This window comes from Xiphophorus hellerii, chromosome 13 (assembly GCF_003331165.1).
Source record: "Xiphophorus hellerii strain 12219 chromosome 13, Xiphophorus_hellerii-4.1, whole genome shotgun sequence".
In the NCBI taxonomy this organism is placed as follows: Eukaryota; Metazoa; Chordata; class Actinopteri; order Cyprinodontiformes; family Poeciliidae; genus Xiphophorus; species Xiphophorus hellerii.
This window is the reverse complement of record NC_045684.1, coordinates 26,711,141-26,731,753: the sequence shown is the minus strand read 5'-3', so window position 1 is coordinate 26,731,753 and position 20,613 is coordinate 26,711,141. Positions and strand designations below refer to the sequence as shown.

The 20,613-nt window shown below is 40.9% G+C and overlaps 1 protein-coding gene across 3 annotated transcripts; it reads left to right on the top strand.

Moving 5' to 3' along the window:
* The first annotated feature begins 683 nt into the window (after window positions 1–683).
* Window positions 684–19,889, top strand: glcci1a (glucocorticoid induced 1a). 3 transcript variants are annotated; one of them, XM_032580633.1, is made up of 7 exons: window positions 684–982; window positions 4,957–5,096; window positions 11,988–12,122; window positions 12,332–12,481; window positions 12,580–12,790; window positions 16,713–16,833; window positions 16,911–19,889. In XM_032580633.1, exons 4-7 carry the CDS (start codon window positions 12,338–12,340, stop codon window positions 17,197–17,199), a joined length of 765 nt encoding a protein of 254 aa, XP_032436524.1. In that variant the 5' UTR covers window positions 684–982; window positions 4,957–5,096; window positions 11,988–12,122; window positions 12,332–12,337; the 3' UTR covers window positions 17,200–19,889. The 3 variants fall into 3 exon arrangements, with proteins under 3 accessions (XP_032436524.1, XP_032436522.1, XP_032436523.1); XM_032580631.1 differs by having other exon boundaries at window positions 690–982; window positions 12,329–12,481; XM_032580632.1 differs by lacking the exon at window positions 684–982 and adding an exon at window positions 1,389–1,410 and having other exon boundaries at window positions 12,329–12,481.
* The last annotated feature ends 724 nt before the right edge of the window (window positions 19,890–20,613 follow it).

The window sequence follows — 20,613 nt, the reverse complement described above, 5'->3', positions numbered from 1 at the left end:
CAAAAGCAAATAAGGTGGATTAGGAGAGCTGCTAACAATTGCTGGTTTCATCCAGGACATGTTACTGTGGAATATTGTCTCTGTTCCTAGATATTGAGCTGTTAGCATGTTTTGACTTGTCATGAGACAGTGTCTTCAATCAGAGGTTTCTTCAGATTTGTTGCATAACTGACTGGAAGTGGAGATCCTTTCTGTCCACAGCATCACCATCCATGACGACCCTTCCACCGATATCAGTTACAAGAACATTTAATTTCCTTTTGGGGTGAAAATAAAGTATTTTTAATTTAACTTAAAAACAATGTGATTGAGGTGCAACTTCTTTTTTTTACATTTAACAAAAATGGTGAGGATATATGTAGTATATTTGATATGGGATGTAACATTTTGACACTGTGTAATACTGAATGAAACAACTTGTATCAAACCTGTGGCCAGGTGATCATTTAAATTGTATGTAGGTTGTGTTCATACTCACACCAGCATGAAAAAGGATTGCTCAAATTCATCCTTTAAAATATCTAGTCTTAACCTGAAATATCCTATTTAATTTAGGTTTAAACTGTTGATAGCAGCTGCATGACAACCTAAAGATTAAACTGTTCATTTGTGCATTGTTGAACAGGACCCTGTAATTGTATCTTTATTTTACACTCAAATTCATCTGCAATAACTGAAGGTGGATGGACCTCTCAGCATCCACAAGCTCATCCCAGCAGGTGGTAAACACGGTGGAACCCTTCCAGCCTCCTACTATTGCTTTAGTAGCGACACCTCCACAGTGCTACGGTGTCGTATCAGCTTGTGCTTGGAAATCATCACAGCCCAACCTGTCGTGCTCCCTCCTCCTTCCTTAAGCCTTGGACCGACTACATCCCGTTGCTCGAGTCCCGCCAACCGAAGTGCCAGCGGTTCGGACGGGAGGCTGGAGCTTTCCGCTGGATGACACGAATTCCTTACACTTGTCCACGTCCCCGCACAGGTAGCTTGGTTCATTGCAATTCAAACATGTTATTTTATAACCATACATTTAACGTTTAGGTACTTCGGTGGTATGCTAAGTACGGTTCTGTTTTCCACAGCGACTCCTACGCCAGTCTAGCTTAAAAACACAGTAATTGAAGGCTTTCGCCTGCAAATAAGTCAATATTGAGTTTATGAAACAAAACACAACAAATTAAATATTAAGTAAACCATAAGCTAATATTCGTCGTGTGTATCTCCTGCTGTTAGATATTATATAACCAAGAAAGTAAAACTTTTGATTCTTTTTTCACCATTCTTTACTAAACGCCACGTTGTGTTTTGGTGCGTCGGGCTAATGGAGCTGAACTGCGAAGCAGCTAAAAATTCTACATTTTCATTCATGTGTTTGTGGTTATACGGATAACATTGAGGCCGAATTGTAAGGTTGGCTATCTCTAATTATATACAGATAGTATTATCATTTGAAATGTCAATTAGCTGTTCCTAATAAGACTGATAACTCAAAATTGTGTACATTTTTAAGCTAGATTTGGCCGGCCAAAGTCCTCTGCCTGTAGCTGCTGTAGGGCTTCACGCGCGCTAGGCTAGTTGGCTAGCTGTCTAATTAGGTCAGAACACATCAGGATCTGATGCTTGATGCTAAAAACACCGAGGCCGTGCCTCCGCCTCGTATTTATTCCTAACCGCCATACTCTTGTTTTATTCATTTGGATTTTTATGTTTATTTTCGCGCAGCTTATTTGAGATGATGTTTTCCATCTGTTCGGTTTCCGGAATGGATCTGAACGAATTAAAGTGATGTTATCTATTACTACAACAGTATAACAATAAGCTGCTACTGATGAGGTAGATATTGTTGGTTATGGTTGTGTCTTGCGTGATGATGCAGCTTCTGTCGTTCATAAACAAGCCTTACAGATTTACATAGCTAATATGACAGATTTTCACAGCAAGCAATTAAAAGTGATCCATTGTCATTACTGCGTGGCATTAAGATTATTTCCTGTTGAGAAACACATCAGAAGACCCAAATATTCATGATAGCAGGTAGTCAGCTGACAGGTTTGTGGCTCCTGTGGTCACATTCTGGCCTAGCAGTTCCTGAGACATAAACAGAGCCTTCTGCGCAATCAGGCCAGGCTATGAAAATAAGTATGTACACACACCATAATACTATCTAGAACAGAAAAATCTGAGTTACAGTATATATACATGACAATAAAGGTTACAGTGACCCATAATGTTGATGTTTTTGAAAGCAATCCAGCATGTGTCCTGACTGACACGTTTTCAGCAGGGCTGTAAACATCACTGAGCCCTTCGCCTGATCAGGAGGTGAATGTTGCTATATGCAACGGACTTTGCATCTGTACTCTTAGTTTTATTGTTGGCTGCTTAGACAGAACCAGGTTGTTTTAATGCTAACATGCAGCAAACCTCAGTTGCTCCTATACCTTTGAAGTGCATCTAAGAATGACATCACATCTGACTTAACCATATGCTTGCTGCAACTTGGAAAATCAATGGAATTTGCTAACTTTTGCTACATGAGTAAACTAACTACTGTTAGCAGCCAAAAAGTGTGTATGTGATATTTCTTTGCATTTTATCCAGTCATGCACTGAGGCAGCACACACTCTCTAAAATGTGCCCTTTGTTTAGATACCAACCGTTAGCAGTAGCAGTAAACAGTAGCAACTATCACTACATGGTACGCACACATCAACTTTATTAGATGTTGAGGTCAGAGGTTATAAAATACCATCAATTTTCCAAGCCGGAAATCTGACTTTCTTTTCCTAATTTCAACTTTCCTAATTTCACTGTGATTCTTTACAGGAAAATGGGCCCGCACGCTGCCTCTTAGGCCACATCTATCGTCTGTCTTCTTGAATTTTAAAATTCCCCTTTTATTGTTATTGACATTTTGTGATTCTCCATAAACTATTGTAATTATTTTATTGCCCTACTCTAAGGCAAACAGAGCTAAAGAAATGAGTCAGCTATAATGTTCCATAGTCTCCACCCCTAGTTCCTGACAAAGGTGTTTCTTTCTCTGGTCCAACAGAAAACTGAGGCTGGGACAACTTTGGGTTTGAGGTCTTGGGTCTGAGTTTGTCTTGGTGCCAACACAAAGAACTGCTTCACCAACATGGACTGGAACCTGTTCGGTGGATAAGGCCCCCATGTTAAATCACCTTCAGAATTCCTGAACTGAGCTTTGACCTAGTTGTTATACAAAAGTCAAAAGCACCAAACAGTTAAGAGTTTTGGCTTTGATTGCCCATGGGAGTTACTTGAAATGTCATCCAGACAAACCTAGTTCTGCAGAAATGCCTTTTCAACCAAAACCACATAACTTGAAGCTGAGGTCCTGTGTTCTGCTCCAGCTGCTCCTCAGTGTTTCCAGGGAGGAGCAAATGAACAGAAATGGAAAAGACATGATCATCATGGGATACAAGTCCTTACTACCTTGTTGATCATAGATCACAACCCAACTCTAATTGAGTCTCCAGAGTTCACCTGTTATCCCATGGATTTGTAGCAACTGTAGCACTGTCTGTGCAGTGATTAATAGGAGCAGAGACTGAAGTGGACAGGTCACTAGAAGACCTTTGACCCTTTGTGGAGTGAACTTTCAGCATGATTCATTATGTTTGTTACCTAACAGCAAAAACATTCCCAGAAAGAAGCCTCCACCAGTTAGGTTGAAGTTCTACCTGTGGCTATATGGCTTTTCATACACTCACTGTAAAAACATATACTTCTGAATAATCAGTATGTTACTTTGACTATATATCGCAGTACCCCAGCTTGCAATGGACATGCAGAGTATAACAAAACTTTGAAACACTTCAGTCGGTTTTCATTCTACAGCCCCATCAGGCAGCTATTGAGAACCAGAAGAATCAAACTGATGCAAAGGACTTCCTGTTTACCAGAGTTCCAGTAGTGTTCTGGTTTGTGGCCATTAGGTGGCATAACAACATCTTGTATTAGTGTGTTTTCACACCTGGTAGTCGATTGGGGACCAAAGTTGCAACGTTTGCAACATTTTCAGCTTCACACTGCATTGTGTTAAAAGAAACAAACCCTTTGAAAAACCTCTTCACCCCATCACTTTTCTCAAAAGAAAAAAAAACGTGACACTAGGGCCAAAGAGAATATAGCGACCACTTTAGTTCCAGATTACAATGGTGCTATTTCCAAATGTGGTACGGATCTGATGCTGAGCGCATCCCCGTTGATTTCTGGTTTCTGCAGCCAGGTGTACTTTGCTTGAGCTTGTATGGCTGGTGCCTATCTGCAGTGATCAGCGGTGGGCTTCAAACTGGACATGTTGAGACTCCACCACAGGGAGAAACAGAGACACACAGGACAACACACACTCAGAGAGAAATGAACCTAACATTCCTGTTTTCTATTCTGGGAAGAAGCTGGATTACCTGGTGAGAACCAATGCATTCTGGGAGAATATGGAAACTCCAGGCAGAAAGATCCCAAGCTGGGATTCCAACCCAGAACCTTCTTGCTGCTTTGCAACAGTCCTGATTTTTAGGATAGAAACATTTCATACATTTAGAAGCCAGTAAGACAAATATGAGTAAGAGTCTCTTGAAAGAACTGCTAACCTCTTTTTGGGAGAAGTTTAATGTTATTGTTTTTCTTCATTGTAGTCTTGTCTTACTGTTTAGTATCTACATTTTCTTGTTTACATGTGTGTTGAAGTAAACTTGTGCATAATTGCTTCAATCAATGAAAAATTTAATTGTTTTTTCATTGATTGAAGAGAGATAGAGTGTGTGCCTCTCTCTTTAAGAAAAAAACAGGGGTTCATGCACTTGGCTCTGAATAGGCTCACTGATTGGCCCTGGTCTCTTAGGTAAAGTTTTACCAAACAGCAGAGAATAAAACTTCAGATGGAGAATGTCAGACTAATTCTGCTCTGCTTCTTTGTTATTGTTGCAGTGAAAGGAAGAACGTAGCAGCTGGTGTGGAGCTGGTGGTCTTCTCCTCAGATCAGTGTTGATGGGGCTCTCCTCCCAGGCTGCTGGCTTCATCACACCAATGTGCATCACTCCTGTTGTTTGAACGAGACACTTACACAGGTGAGCAGAGCCCACATTCTGTTCTCCTGGGTGTTGCAGTGACAATACAGAGATGACATATTTCTTATTATGTTGATGTTTCCGAAAGGAGGGTGGGGAATACTTTGAACTGAAGAAATGCCATTGCTGATTAATTTTCCATTAACCACCCAGTTCCCTGGGTGGTTAATGGAAAATTCACAAGTGAATAAATAGACTAAAAAACATGACATCTATTAACGTAGCGTTAATAAATAGAATAAAAGAAGAGTCTTTATTGTGACAGTGCTGGGTGAGGTACAGTGACATTGGAGCCACCAAACACTACCTTGACCTACAGTACAGACCAAAAGTTTGGACACACTTTCTCATTGAATTCAATGAAAAAGTGTGTCCAAACTTTTGGTCTGTACTGTATATTTTTTTAATCAGCTTACAAGGGCCGAAATCAAAACAATAAAACAGACATTGCCTAAGCTCAGAGAGAAAATGTACTTTAATTCTTCCCTAGTTCAAACTTGAGCAACTTTCAAAGACAAAAATGTAATTTTTTCCTCAGTGAAACAAATCCATCATTATGAGAGTCTCATAATGATGTGCTGCATGAAGTGAGCATGTTCTCCCGATGTGTGTGTATGGGTTCTCCCTGGACATCCCGGGATATTGCAGAACTACAACCCACCCGGCAGGCCCAGTAGTACAGGCTGTAGGGTAAGACATATCGTGGATTGTAAGTCGATGTTTTTAGTTGCTTTTAAGATGCAGAGGGAGCAGGTAGAGACAAATATGACCAACTACTTAAATAACATCTGAAATACAGCAGTGGGCATATTGTTCCTCATTGACAAACCGCGATATGAAAGAGCTTCCTTACAGAAATAATACTGTTGTAATTGCTTCTTTGTAGAAAGATTGAACTTGTGTTGGCATATGGCTCTGCACTAGGCCCAATCCTACAAGTCTCGCTCGGCTACAGAACCCTGATGCCTAGTAGCAACACGGAGGTGGCAGATAACACTATCTCACTCCTGAGCATCCACTTCCCCTCCTTTCAGTGGCCTGAACAGCTGCAGTTTATGGCAAGCTGTGCCCGAGCTGGCTCTTCTTTGCCTCCTGCAGCAAAGAAAACAATGCGGCTGTGCCAGATGACGACTCGGTCCATGTGTGGACATGCATGTTATGGCGTTACAGAGCTGCAGGGAGGAGCAGAGCTGCCACTGTGGTTTACTGATGTGGAGCAGGAGATACAGGGCAGAAAAGGTCAGATAACAGGAAGTTAGCAGTGTTATTAGCTACCATAGCAGGTGGTTTACTTGGTAAGCATGACTAATAAAAGAGAAATACGTAGGCTACATTCACACAGCAGGTCTTGATTCTTAATTCAGTTTTTTTTTACTGGAATTAGATTTTTTTTCCATGGTCATTCATACGCCTGAACCGCCCGACCACAATGAGACATTTGTGTGAACGGTTTTCATCCCAAAAGCAAAGTGCATGCACAAAAGAATAACGTTGACATTACACAGCAGCGCTCTGTTTATAGATGGATTTTAAAGTTATTCTGTAAGGAGAGTCAACGGTATAGTCGCAAGATCATAACAACACCAAGGAAACTAACAAAATGAAAGCACAACTAATAGCAGTGGCCTTTAGTGGAGAATTAACTGCAACTTCTGTAGAGGAACCTATTCAGATGTGTTGTCAAAGCTAGGAGTGAAGGGATTGTGATCCCACACACAGACTAATTCCATCATTTCATACTTATAATTTACTTCTGGATTTCCCCCTGCCTGGCTTCGACGACATAAAAGTCGGATAAAATGCGACATGACCGTTTAGACTGCAGACACTTTGAAATTTGAAAACAATTGGATATGCGTCCGATGCAGCTCAGGACATGAAAATGACAAAGATTGGATATTTTGAGGTAAAAATTGGAATCGGGTCGTTCAGACTAGATTTGGGTCACATTTGCCTACTGTGTGAATGTAGTTTTAGTTGTGTTGCTAACATTTTCCATTCAAGAAGATACAAAATGTAATCCTAACACATTACAAAATGTGTCCATCTATGTCAGCTCCATTTGCTGGAGGGCAACATTTTAATACTTAAACTGCTATAGGAGGGCCAAACACAAATTGTATGGACCCGGCCATACTTTGGACACCACTGCTGTGACGGAATCATGTGCAGACTAATCGGAAACAACTATTTCTCTGTTGCCAAAAGCTATTTTTAATCAGAAATTCAACTGATGAAAAACATGGCAGCTAGTCAGACCGGTGGCAAACAATAAACTCTACACTTTACTGTCAGATATTTCTAACATAAAAACTAGGAAATCTCCAATTTCTTTCCTACCAAGTCCAATTTTAAATTTTGATATTACTTTGCTTTCTTTTCTAAAAAAGAAATCACAAATGACAGAAAATATTTTTAAAAACAGTTTTTTTATTTCATTCATCCCTTCTGTGAGTGGACTTGAATTCAAAGATTTAGAAGACATTAATAAAAAAGTCTTTAACAGATTCTTTCTCTCATTATTGTGGAATTGTGGAATATAAATAATTTAGGTAATTCTAACTGACCTAAAACAGGAAACATTTTCTTAGATTTAACTCTGTGAGAAAAAAAGAAAGATGCCTTTTTATTCCCTGTATGTAAACTTCTGGTTTCAGCTGTTTCTATATTGTATTGATTGTGTTTCTAAGAATATATCAAAACAAATTCCAAACCTTTTGTTGTTTTCACAAAAAAATATTGACTTGACTTGATTATAGGTAATGTTGCGGCCTCTTTAGAATGAAGAGCTTAGTAAAAACTTCTTGAGCAGAGCGGTGCATCGTTTGTGAACATTCTGTGGTATATTTGGGGCCCAAATCATCCAAAGTTGGAATCTCTTTGTCAAACCTCTGGGAAAGCTGCGAAACTGATCTGGTTGAAGTGTCGGGTAGATGTCTGGTTCTTCTTCCTGCTCAATCAGTTGGCTTTAGTCTCAGCAGTCATTACACCAGACAGTGACAGCACCCGTTCTGTTAAGCTGTTATTTCCCCCATTTGTTGCTGTCCATCAAAACGTGTTCCTGGGTTGAAACGTCAAGGATCTGTCGGAAAGTGAAGGGAGAGATCTTCAATCTGAGCCAGTGATCTGAAACGTGAGCAGCAGCAGTGGGTGCAGCGCATGCAGTGGAACTGGTTCTGTGGCCCACATCCACAGATCATCTTACAACTGTTACACACTCTGCCTTTATTGATAAATCCTTCATGTGTTCTGTTTCTGGAGAGTAGAGGGTCAGTGTCAGGATTGACGGAGGGGGGCAGGTCTGAACACGTTGCCTGGTACAGATGTTCTCTGGAAGTTCCTGTAGTCCTAGAAACACACAGTGACAGCTGGGATGAAAACTGGCCTCTAGAGGAACCTTCACACTCAGGTTCCTGACCCTGAGCCTTCCAAAGATGTCAAAGAAGCAAAGATTGAAGTCTGCTTTAAATCTATTTCTGTTGTTTATCTGCAATGGAAACAATGACACCTGGTGGACATTTGGTGACACAGCCTTTGACTCTTCTTACTGTGGATGAAGTAAACCGAATATGCAGAAGAGAAAAGTGGAACAATACACTTAAACTAGATATTTACATTCATTTCCTCAGTCTTACATGAAATGTGACTAAATGTTTCCTGTTTTTACTCAGTTCAAGTTCACACCAATGCTTTCCTTTTTCTAAATGCCAGAAATTGTTTTAGAGAATTGTTTTAACGTCATGGCAGTTTGCTGGAATTTTGACCCATACCTGCTGACAGAACCGGTGCAACTGGATCAGGTTTACAAACTGCCTTGCTCACACTCACACGCACACACCCACCCCCACACGTACATGCACTGTAGAGTTTCCTCTGGTGTATTCTAAGTCTGACATGCCACCTCACCAGGCTAAGTGCTGTTTGTTTATTTTAAATAGGGTATTTTATACTCCAGTACAGTGACAAAAAAGATAGATAAAGCAAAGTTTATAGTTGATGCATTGAACATTTGATGCCTGCTCATGTACCTCTGAATTTTTGTAGTTTTTAAACATTATTTAACCCCATAAAGTGGGCCGCTGGGTTGAAACGTCAAGGAAACATCTAGGGCCCAGTGTTAGGGCCCTAGTGCCCCTACCACTGGGGTTAGCTATCGACAAGCTTAGCAGATTTCCTGGGGGAAACCCTGCACTGTTTTAGTCCATAGTCCTGGGATCACGGCTTTGTGATGGCCACTTGAGATTAGTGGCCATCTACTAATTTCAAGTAGATCAAAATTTCTTTCATTTTGGAAGACTAGCGATTGGCCGATGCTAACATGTGAAAGCGATCTTCTCTACCTCAGCAAACATCTGAAAATCAGTTTCTGTCCCCTATTGGTCTGCAGTGAGCGAGGGATGACTGACTGACTCACCCACCAAGTCATATATGCACGAGAGCGGTAGATAATAGTAACCACACTGTTATAAACTTGGCAGCTTTGTCACTATATTTAGCTTTTCAGACAAAAAATTATATCTGGCAAATTCAAAATTGGCAGGTTAAGTTTTTAAAGATCAACCAGATCTTTGCAGATCTGCAGTCTGTGCACCTCTAGTTGAAAACGTTGACTTTGTTATATTTAAGGTACTTTGGACTCACTGGGTGGTTCTGAGGGACATTTTCCACTCAGGACTCCCATTTGTGTCCAAACTTCAACATCACCCGGACATGTTCTCAGACCACAGAACATGTCTTCAAAATAGTGTTCATACTTACAGCACAGTTTTCAGAGTTTTAGTCTGGGGACTTTTGACGACAATTTTTGGGATTTTAATTTCAGTCATATTTTTGTCAAATGTAAACTAGACTAAAACCAAAATTTATTTTAGTCTAGTTTTACTCACAGAGAAAGGAACAAAGAATATTCATTCTGAGCTGGAATGGAGTTACATTTTGTAACGCACGCACAGATAAACTTTTAAACATTATTTGGATTTTCCTTTGACTACAGTTTCAAAAACTAAAACTCAAAAGTAAACTTCTGAGTTTTAGTCTGAGAAGTAAATAATTTATTATCCAGTTAAATTTGTTACTGTAACAAATTTAACTGGATAATAAATTATCTCAGAAGTTATCATGATAAACAGTAACATTGTTGTTTGAGACCATTTTCAAGTAACATAATGGTAATGGCATTATTATTCAAGAACACTCTTTCATAGATCAATAATCTTTAAATTCTTAGGAACATTTAACACTGAAACCGGAAGACATTTTAAATATGCAAAATATTTAAAATGTTGTTTCTGTGAATAACAGAAACAACAAATAAAATGGATGCTGAAGTCTGTGAACACAATTGTACATTGAAAAAAGTGGCTAGTTGAAACCAAAGCACCACACTGAAGATTTTTTTTCAGTTTTTGGTAGAAAGAAAGAAGAAAAAAAAATCCTGAAAATGGAAATGAAAGGTTTTTTAAAAAATCTGAGCTTGTTTTAATATATTTGATATATCATGCTAGTAATTGATTTATTGCTTATTGCAACAGGTATAACTACTGTAACGTCACACAGAAGTGAAGCTAAATGGAGTTGATAGCTGCCAGTAACGCTGCTGACAGCTGAAGAGCATGAAGCCTACAGGAGATTTAAAGAAACAGAGCAGTATTTTCAGGACTAGTTATACAAGAAGGTCAGGCCCTGTTGCCATGGCAACTCTATCATCATTTCAATACAATTTATTTAAAAAATACTTTATTGATCCCAAAGGAAAATTAAATTTAAAAAAATGAATGAATTAATTAAACTTGGGTCCATTTTGGGATCAGTCTCCTGTGCGTTCCGAATCTGATCTCAGAACAGTCAGCTGGCCTGGTGTGTATTTTTGACCGGTTTCCGTTGGTTACAGCTGCTCCATGCATGTTGTGGAATGCTCCTGTGTGTCGACTCCTGTGTTTATGGTGTTGATCTGGTTTGGCATCATCTGACAGCAGAATGGGTGGGGAGGATAGGCTCTGTGAAAAGTTGTTTCTCCTGGTCCCTGCCGCCGCTGATCAGCCATGGATATATGGTATACACAATAGATAGATGGATTCTCTAATAATTTCATCATGTTTTTTGTTTTTTTCAAAAATATTTACCATCCCCTTTTCATTTAATTAATGTTTACTTAGATATGGTGATGTTTCTATAACTAAAAAAACTTTTACAAAATATTTTTGTCTTAGTATAATGAACACTTTTCCTTGCTGCAAATCCTTCAAGGTTTGCAGCAAGATACTGCAGATCTTCTATCAGTCTGTTGAGAGTTTCATCTTTTCTGCCATCATCTGTTGGGGCATCAGAACCAGGGACCTAAAAAGGCTCAACAGCCTGATAAAGAAGGCTGGTTCTGTTCTGGTTCTGTTATGAGGATGACTTTGGAAACTCTGGATATGATGGTGCAGAAAATGATTCTTCATAAAATCAAGAACATTATTTACAACCTTGGCCATCCTCTTCATGAGACTGTCTTGGGGAAAACAGAGTCTTCAGTCAGAAGTTGGTTCAAATTCACTGTAATATAAACTGCTACAGTAGATCTACCAACAGCCATCACTACCTACAATAACTCTTTGAAGAATTTGAACTGATCCGAGTTAAAACTACATTTATTTCTCTTTCAGATCAATAAAGTAGAAAAGGTTTTGTCTGATTCAGTGTCAGAGAAAAAAGGTTCTACATGTTTTAAGTGTATGTTAATTTCCACTGCATATGCCAAAGGTTCCAAACCAAACATTCTATAATGCATCATGTTGTTCCTTACAAATCATTCAGTGTAGTAGTAAATAAACAGGTGGGCCTGTCAAGTGAGTGCTGCTAGACCATCAATTTGTCCAAACATCTGATTTTCATTTGTTCTGCTCACAGGATCAGCAGCTGGAACTCAGGAGACAGGAAGGTGATCCAGAGGAAGAAGAGTAGCCTTCCTCCCTCAGTGGAAGAACAGCTTCCTTCCTGTCCAGCTGTAACAGCCACACCTGCACAGCAGCCAGCTACATTCAGGTACCTGCACCAACACCTGGAGCTTCACTTCATTCATTTTGTTTATTGTGCCGCATGGGGCTGAAATCATTAATCAGATATCATGATTTATCAATTATGGTCAATATATATATATATATATAAAAACTGCATTTACTCAACAATACCAGGAGTCTTACTTAAAGTATTAAAGGAACGATGCATATGTGTGTGTGTGTTTGCTGCAGCAGTTTTCCATGTCGAAGTCGGCCCAGATGCCGCTGTCCAACATCACGGTGCCAAAGCCCTCCATCTCCAGGGTGCCCAGCAGCATGGAGGGCATCAACCATGAGCTGGAGAAAGTCTTCATCAAAGACAACGGAGAGAAGGACGAGCTCAAGGTTCGTCCCTGTTGAGTTGCTTCTGTCCTGTGTGTCTGCCAGATCGTTGTGTCTCAGACCTCATTCACATTCTGTTTCCATCCCCTGATGCTGTGCAGTCTCTGGAGGTTCCGGATGGGCGTCGGGCACCCTTCCCTCCCCAGCAGCGGAGCAGCAGTTCTCGCAGCGTGGACACTCAGACTCCTTCAGCCCCTGGGCGGTCCAGCAGCTGCTCCAGCCTGTCTCCTTGTCCCTCACCAGCCTGTCCTCCAGGGTCACATGATGGCAGTCCTTACTCTACAGAGGATCTGCTGTATGACCGGGATAAAGGTCAGGAACAGCAGCATTAAAACATTATTGTCTCAGTGGAAACCCAGGCCTGGCCTGAAGCATTGAGGTATCACTGAATTAGAACCAAACAGGGTCAGATTTTATTCTCACTTCTATGCATTTTTATATTTTCCAGTACCTGTTGAACAATTACAGTTAGACTATCGAGTCTGATTTCGTCCAGCTGTAATAAAATATTCAGACTTCATTGATCAAAAATGCAAGCTGGTAAAAATCAGGTCTGCACAGCAACAGTCCACGGCTCTGAGCGCAGCCTTGTGGGTTGTGGTGTCTCTGTAGTTTACTTCAGCAGTGCCTTTAACTCAAACTGGACCATTTGGAAGACGTTCTTGCAGAGCAGGTTCACCTCTACCAGTATTTATATCAGGGGTCCCCAAAGTCGGTCCTCGAGGGCCGGCGTCCTGCATGTTTTAGTTCTCTCCCTGGTGGTACCAACAACCTTTTCAGCAAGTCAGTGTTCTTCTCAGGCCTTCTAACGAGCCATAATTTGACCCAGGTGCGTTAAACCAAGGAGAGAACTAAAACATGCAGGAGGCCGGCCCTCAGGCACCCACTTTAGGGACCCCTGATTTATATGAACCCACTGAGGCTCATTTTCAGAGTACTGCACAGAGGTAGGCGTCAAAAATAAAAGCTAATCTGCTTGATTGACTCACAGCCACCCAAATATTATTTATCATATTATCACGCTTTTAGAGGTTTACAACGAACGCACAGGGAGGCTGATATGAGTGCGCAAATCTTTGTAGGCAATGAATAATGTGTGGTGTTGACATCTCACACACGCTCGCTCACTACTAAACCATTACCTCAAACTTAATAGCAAGTTAACAATAACAATTCTAGATCTATGATCAGTGTTAAAATTTCAGCAATTCTGCGGCTGCTTAGTTTGCTTATGTTTTGGGTCGACCAGCAATAAATATCTTGTTTTAATCAGTTGACTGATTACTAGTGCAAAAAAAAAATTTTTTTTTTTCAATTTGATATTTTTGTATTTGCTTTTTTAAGACTCTGTGTGTGTGCTTAATTATTGTCAACAATATCTTCCTAGAAAATATAATTACCTAGTCCAGGGGTCGGCAACCTTTTCTATTCAAAGAGCCATTTGGGACCGCCTCCCAATAAAAAGAAAGCACTTGGAGCCACAACCCATTTTGACGTCATATAGCCTATATATAACCTACGTATATGCTATGTACAAAAATCGACACTATGTTGCGTTTATGAAATCAACGAACTGCTGCAGAGAACACAAAATTTTATTTCTGCATGTAACAAAACGCATTTTACACCTTGTTGATGCTCAATTTCAAACAAAATACCCTCTGTCTATTTGGGTTTTTGTATTTAAGAAATAAAAATCGAAACTTACCCAACCCGCACTGAAGGAAAAATAGAAACAGAATGCAGTCACCTGTCCTCCTCTTAGTCAGGAGATAAAAATCAAAACTTATCCAAATATTATCCACCGGCACTGAACGAACCAAGCAAACCAAAAAATGCGCAGTCTGCTTCTGTGTCCCGTAGTACGGTACGGAGCCCTCTAGGGGAGATGGGGAATTTTTTTCTTTTACGTTCCCTCGCAAAACTTTTGCGTTACCTCGCAATACTGTACTGGTCAGTTATGCAGCATAATTGAATACTGTAAGCCTTTCTTACGGTGGGCGCCGTATTTTATGCTTTAATATAAGGTTATGTGAGGTTTTTCCATAAATGTTAGTAGCCTATCTTTTTGTGAAATATCTGAAGTTTTATATCTTTCTTTAGGATAGAAAGGCACCACAAACCTACGTTATAAACAGAAACCTTCTGTATGTAGGAAAGAAATAAAAATACATCCTAATTTGGACTATTTCTGAGTTATTATCGCGGGTAATAAATCATCTGACAGTTTTGATTGTGTCTCTGTTGTGTTCGTAGTCTGAATGGTTTAAAGAGCTGCTTTCAGTTCCGCTCCATCTTAGCCTTAACAGACATAAACATGCAGGAAAAAATCGATTTTCAATCAGTGTTTTGCACCAAACAGTTTTTACTATTAACAAGTTTTTATTATTAAAAACACAACAAAGTAATGACGCCGCGCTGGGTTAACTCGGGGAATCTCATCTGTCCGTGTATCAATCAACTCCAAACCTTTTCTTTGTTCTGTCACAATTATCGATTTATTCCATTTTGATGATCATGCTCCAAACTTTGCAAGGACTGACCGCCCCGCTCACCGCTTCCTAATACACACAAAGCCAGTATCCTTCCCATTCATACCTGGTGACGTCACTCCCACGTCGACACACCTAAGTGTCAAAGCCTCCTGCTCCTGTCATATCAATAATTACTTATTTCATTCATATGGCTCTTACAGAGCCTCAGTGAAAACTTGTTTATTATTATTAACTGTTTGCTGCAAAACACTGATTGAAAATCGATTTTTTCCTGTATGTTTATGTCTGTTAAGGCGAAGATGGAGCGGCACTGAAAGCTGTTCTTTAAACCATTCAGACTACGAACACAACAGAGACACAATCACAACTGTCAGATGACTTATTTCCCGTGATAATAACTCAGAAATAGCCCAAATTATAATATGTTTTTATTTCTTTCCTACTTACGGAAGGTTTCTGTTCATATCGTAGGTTTGTTGTGCCTTTCTATCCTAAAGAAAGATATAAAACTTCATATATATTATATAGATATATTTCACAAAAAGATACTAACATTCATGGAAAAACCTCACATAACCTTATATTAAAGCATAAAATACGGCGCCCACCATAAGAAAGGCTTACAGTGTTCAATTATGCTGCATAACTGACCAGTACAGTATTGCAAGGTAACGCAAAAGTTTTGCGAGGGAACGCAAAAGGAAAAAAATCCCCATGTCCCCTAGAGGGTTCCGTACGCTTCAGCCTTTCGCATCAGCTCTGAAACGGCCTTTTTTCTCTCCTCTCCCTCGGGATATTTTTTAGCAAAGACAGAGTGTTTGCTCTTGAAATGTCTTTCAACATTCGACTTCTTGTTGTTTGCCAGTCTTTCGCCACATATTAAGCAGACTGGTGAACCAGTTTCATCAGCGGTTAAAGCAAAATGATCTGTCCACGTAGCATTAAATGTTCTGCCATCTTCAGAATGTTTCCTTTTCTTGGATTTATTTATGATGTATCTTCCAGGCAAGGATCAAAAAGTCAATAAATCAGTGCCCTAAAAAAATGCGGTCTGCCAGACATGTGGGGTTCGCCAGGAATGCCTGTCGCACATCGGCGGACATAACGTATATTTTGGGTGCTAAAAATGTTCAAAACTTTTGTTTTAATGTTACAAGTTTACCATAACCTTCAGATTTAGAAATTTATTTTAAAATGATTTTAATTTATAATTTTTTAATGATTTAATTTTAATAAAATATTCTATTTCCCGAAGTCACTGGGAGCCACAACAGAAGGATGAAAGAGCCACACGTGGCTCCGGAGCCATTGGTTGCCGACCCCTGACCTAGTCATACAACTTTTAACATGTTTTAACACAGAAACAGCTGTTTTATTCCCATCCATACTAGAATTTACCCAGTCATCCATTACTTTCTTTCTTTGTTCCTTACAGTTTTTGTTCAATATTTTAGATGGAATGAATATACATGTATATATTTTCTAAATACATATCTAAAGTAAACACATGTTTATAAACATATATAAATGGAATAGAATTTTAATTTAAATTGTATTAACTGTACATGTGTCTAAGTTCATAGTGAATCTTGGAATCTGGATGTGGAAGCTTTTAAATCTTCTCTGAACCTTCCTACCCTTGACATCTAAAGTGTTGTAGCAGGCAGAGCTGCCAGTGTGTTGGTGTGGAATCATGAAGGCCTCTTCTTGTGGGTGGGTGTGTGTGTGTGTGTGTTCAGATAGTGGCAGCAGCTCTCCGCTCCCAAAGTTCGCCTCCTCACCCAAACCAAACAACAGCTACATGTTCAAGCGCGAGCCGCCGGAAGGCTGTGAGAAGATCAAAGCCTTCGAGGAGATGAGGTGCAGACCGATTCACTCCCGTATTCATCCGCCTCATGAATGCTCCTCCCTCAGTCACTGTGCTTGTTCCCCTGCAGCTCCCGGCAGGCGGCGGCGGCAGCGGCCCCCCTCTTCTCCTGCCCTGACAAAAACAAGGTCAACTTCATCCCGACGGGCTCGGCGTTCTGCCCCGTCAAGCTGCCCGGCTCCCTGCAGCTGGCCCCCGCCTCGGGCCCCGAGGAGGACGACAGCAATGCCGGGGCCGGCCAAGGTGCTGCCTCGCTCTACGGGACCCCCACTCAGGTTTCCACCAGCACCAGCACAGATGACCCCCCGGAGGAGCCAGGGTCCCCGTCAGAGACTGCAGACACCCAGACAGACAGCTAGAGCTGGGCGGGGCCGCCATCATCACCACTGACTGTCCCACCAGGAGGGCCTCGTCTCTCTGTGCTGGCCCCCTCCACTCCCATCCTATCACTGCATGACGTACAATGTCCCTTCATTTCCACCCAGACAGACGCTCGGAGCCGTGTGCAGGGAGCCGCCGGGGGAGGGGCCCTATCCAGGCGTCCCCAGGAACACCCCAGCACCATGGAGGGGGGGGAGGGGCATGCATTTTAAACTGGTAGTAGATTTCTGATTAAATTATGTGTTGTGTTCTGTTTCAACATTCACAGTATGAATAAGCTGTAAACGTATCCACAGATATATCCAGACACACATAGCTCTATGAAAGACAGGAACAGCTCGGTGAAACCTCTGGACTGGTTTACTGTGACGGAACGAACCGGAACAATCCGCTGCACTTCAGGATTCTGTTTACACTATCAGCTGACAGGAAGCCCTGACTCCAACAGAACACAATTAGAGCCTAGACCACAGAAAACTGTTACCATGGCCACAGCCACTGCACAGTGTGTGCATCTGGTCGTGGTTTCAGGTGTTTCACAATCAGATTCTATACTCAGGTAAATTGGAATGTGTGTCCATACAAAGTATCTGCAGCTCCACAAAGCAGAACGATTCCCTGTCATGTCATTCCTAGTTTCTCTCCATTCCCAGACGGATTGCTCCGAGCGTCCCAGGGCCCGCTTCGGGGCCAGACTGGTTCCCAGCCCGCAGCTGGAGCACTGTAGGGACCACACACACTGTGTGCAGGGGTGTGTGTGCGGATGAAAGCGTTTCCACCAGGATTTGGAAAATGCAGCAGGGGTTGTTTTTGTGTCTCAGAGCGGAGCGGACCCCCTGCTGACGGTGGGCCGTCACATCAAACCCAGACAGTTGGTCCTGCAGGAATGCAGACTGGATGTATAAATATACAAACATTTATTCTGATTTATAGCTTAATATCAGCTTTATAACCTTTTGAGGTTGATGAGAATATGTTAAAGTTGGATAAATGAGGAATTCCCACTTGTATGTATGGAAAGACTTTTTGTCCATCTAATCCAAGATGAAGTTTATTAAGATTCCACAAAATGGCCTCTGTGTCTTAACCAGGCAAGCAGCCTGAGCTCCGTCAGCGTGACGGAGCTCAGAATCAGACAGTTACTCAGCAGGTCAGACAGAAAAATCTGATTTAAAATTTTTTTTCATTAAATGCATCAAACATAAGACCTCCTGCTATTTTCAATCTACATTCCCACCTATTACAGCCCAGACCTTTGATGATCATTTTAAAGTTAGATAAAGTTCAGGGAACTGAGCTGTGATGTATATATCAGAGAGCAGCTTGTATTTCCTCTGGGTTTATATATAAGAAAACTGCAACACATTGTTTTCTCTTATCTTAAGATAAAAAAATATTAAAAACTGTCCAGGAAGAGTCTGACTAGTGCATTTCTTTTACTATAAATAAAGGCATTAAATAAAAATGTACACAGAACTTCAATTCCATGCAAAATTTTCTTTATTTAATAAAGTAAAAAAAGCAAAGCAGATCATGTTTGTGCTACCCACAGTGGGAAAATGGTTGATTTTCCTGGCAGAAATAGTTTTCATTTATTTGTTATTCTCTTTTATCCATCCGTCATTGTTTCAGACAACAACACAAACCATGAAGATGTTTGTTTTTAGCATTTTATGGAATTCCAACATCATATCACAGCAGTCACAGACCGCCTGCTCATTTCTATTTGTTTTCAGACTGTCAGACTAAACGGTCAGTCAGACAGGATCTGTGTTAAAATCCTTTTTAAGCAAATAGTTCAGTTAAGATCTGAGTGACTGCTGGCCTAAGGGAACTGATCCCAAACCATTTTTTTACTGCTAAGTTAAACTGTAGGCATAATAAATAAATGTTTGTACTGAGCATACCTCCAGTCTTCATTCTATTTCCAGGACAATCCTGATCCATGAGTGACATTCCTGAGATTTGACCATCCCAAACACAGATGATTCATTCCTGAAGTTCCATCGCTGTGAGAGCGTAACATGGAGATGTGAGAGATGATTGGCTGCAGATTCAGCAGCGCCTTCATCAGATTAAAGGAGCCCGCTGGCCTGCCTCCCTCTCACCGTCCGTCTGTTACCGCAGTGACGCTGCCGCCAAGCAACCAAACCCTGTCAGCATCTTATTTATTCTGCACACGAGTGAATCATAACCTGCATTTATTTTACTATCTGGTATGCTTGTTGACTCCCTGCATTGACGTTCCATTCCTATTTTGTAAATATGTGGCTTTCGAAGAGGCTCAATGCAATGTTGTGGTTTCTAAGGACATTTCAGCACCTTACCAAGAGCTTTAGCTTTCCCAGTATCCCACATATGCTTGACATGGGTAAACAAGTGTGTGCAATAATTTGAGGAAAAAACAAACAGAAAAACAGAGGTGTTGTCATCCAGGATGTTGCCCGTTCTTTGACATGTTACATTGCTTTGGTGTTGAGTTCAGAGGCTGGATCAGCAAGCAGCTTGTTGCTAAAGCCATCTCCTCCAAGACCAGCACTGCGAGTGACCAGAGCACATCACCGGCAGGCAAGAGTGTTCCTCAACTCACTACATGATACTTCCTTGTGTAACCTGCAGTGTCAAAGTTCATGCACAATGGCAATAAAATCTTGGTTGTTTTGCCCAACTGTGTTGCGTGATTGTGTGGGGGTGTGTGTGTGAGTGTTGAGGGCTTTGATTTTCTGGGAAATAAAACAGCAAAGTGACATGAATGCAACAAAAGTCAATAAAAACCACAGCGTTCCTTCCTCCAGATTCAGTTTACAGTAATATACACACCCTAGGCAAATTAATATTTAGTATGAGTTTTAACAACACTGATAATTAATTCAACATCAATTTTAAGACTAAGTACCAGCATGTCCTGATGTGATTGAAGGCCTGCTGTCTGTCACCTTGACTTTAAGTTGCTCTCAGACGTTTCCCCTGCATGGCTCCTTCAGCTTCCTGTCATCTCCTCACAGGTCACTTCAACTCTGGTTCCCTCTGAACGTACATGCAGCCCTGCATTCACAGAGAGAGTAAACAGTATTATGACCTGCCTTGCCAGGAGGAGGTCTTTGATCAGCCATTTCACTGAACAGCAAATGGGGTCAAAGTGAATGAAATTGAAAACGACTGCCAGCATGGCCTGGTCTGAACAACCAAGCAAGTTCACCATGAGAGCAGACCCCAAGACGCCAAACGAAGAATCCAGAAAAACTGAAATATCCTCAGCAGACCTACGTTTAATGTGAAACTTGTGCAGTTAGAAAAAGAATGCACAAGCATAACTTTTAGTCATCTTACGCAAGGAGGAGCTGAAGATTGGACTGAAGTTTTCCAGACAACACAGACCAAAACCAGAAGTT

Excerpts from the sequence above, each read along its gene's own strand:
- glcci1a (XM_032580633.1), top strand. The coding sequence starts at position 12,338 with ATGTCGAAGTCGGCCCAGATGCCGCTGTCCAACATCACGGTGCCAAAG. Across the intron at positions 12,791-16,712 it reads GCTGTATGACCGGGATAAAG|ATAGTGGCAGCAGCTCTCCG; the intron begins GTCAGGAACAGC and ends GTGTGTGTTCAG. Across the intron at positions 16,834-16,910 it reads AAAGCCTTCGAGGAGATGAG|CTCCCGGCAGGCGGCGGCGG; the intron begins GTGCAGACCGAT and ends GTTCCCCTGCAG.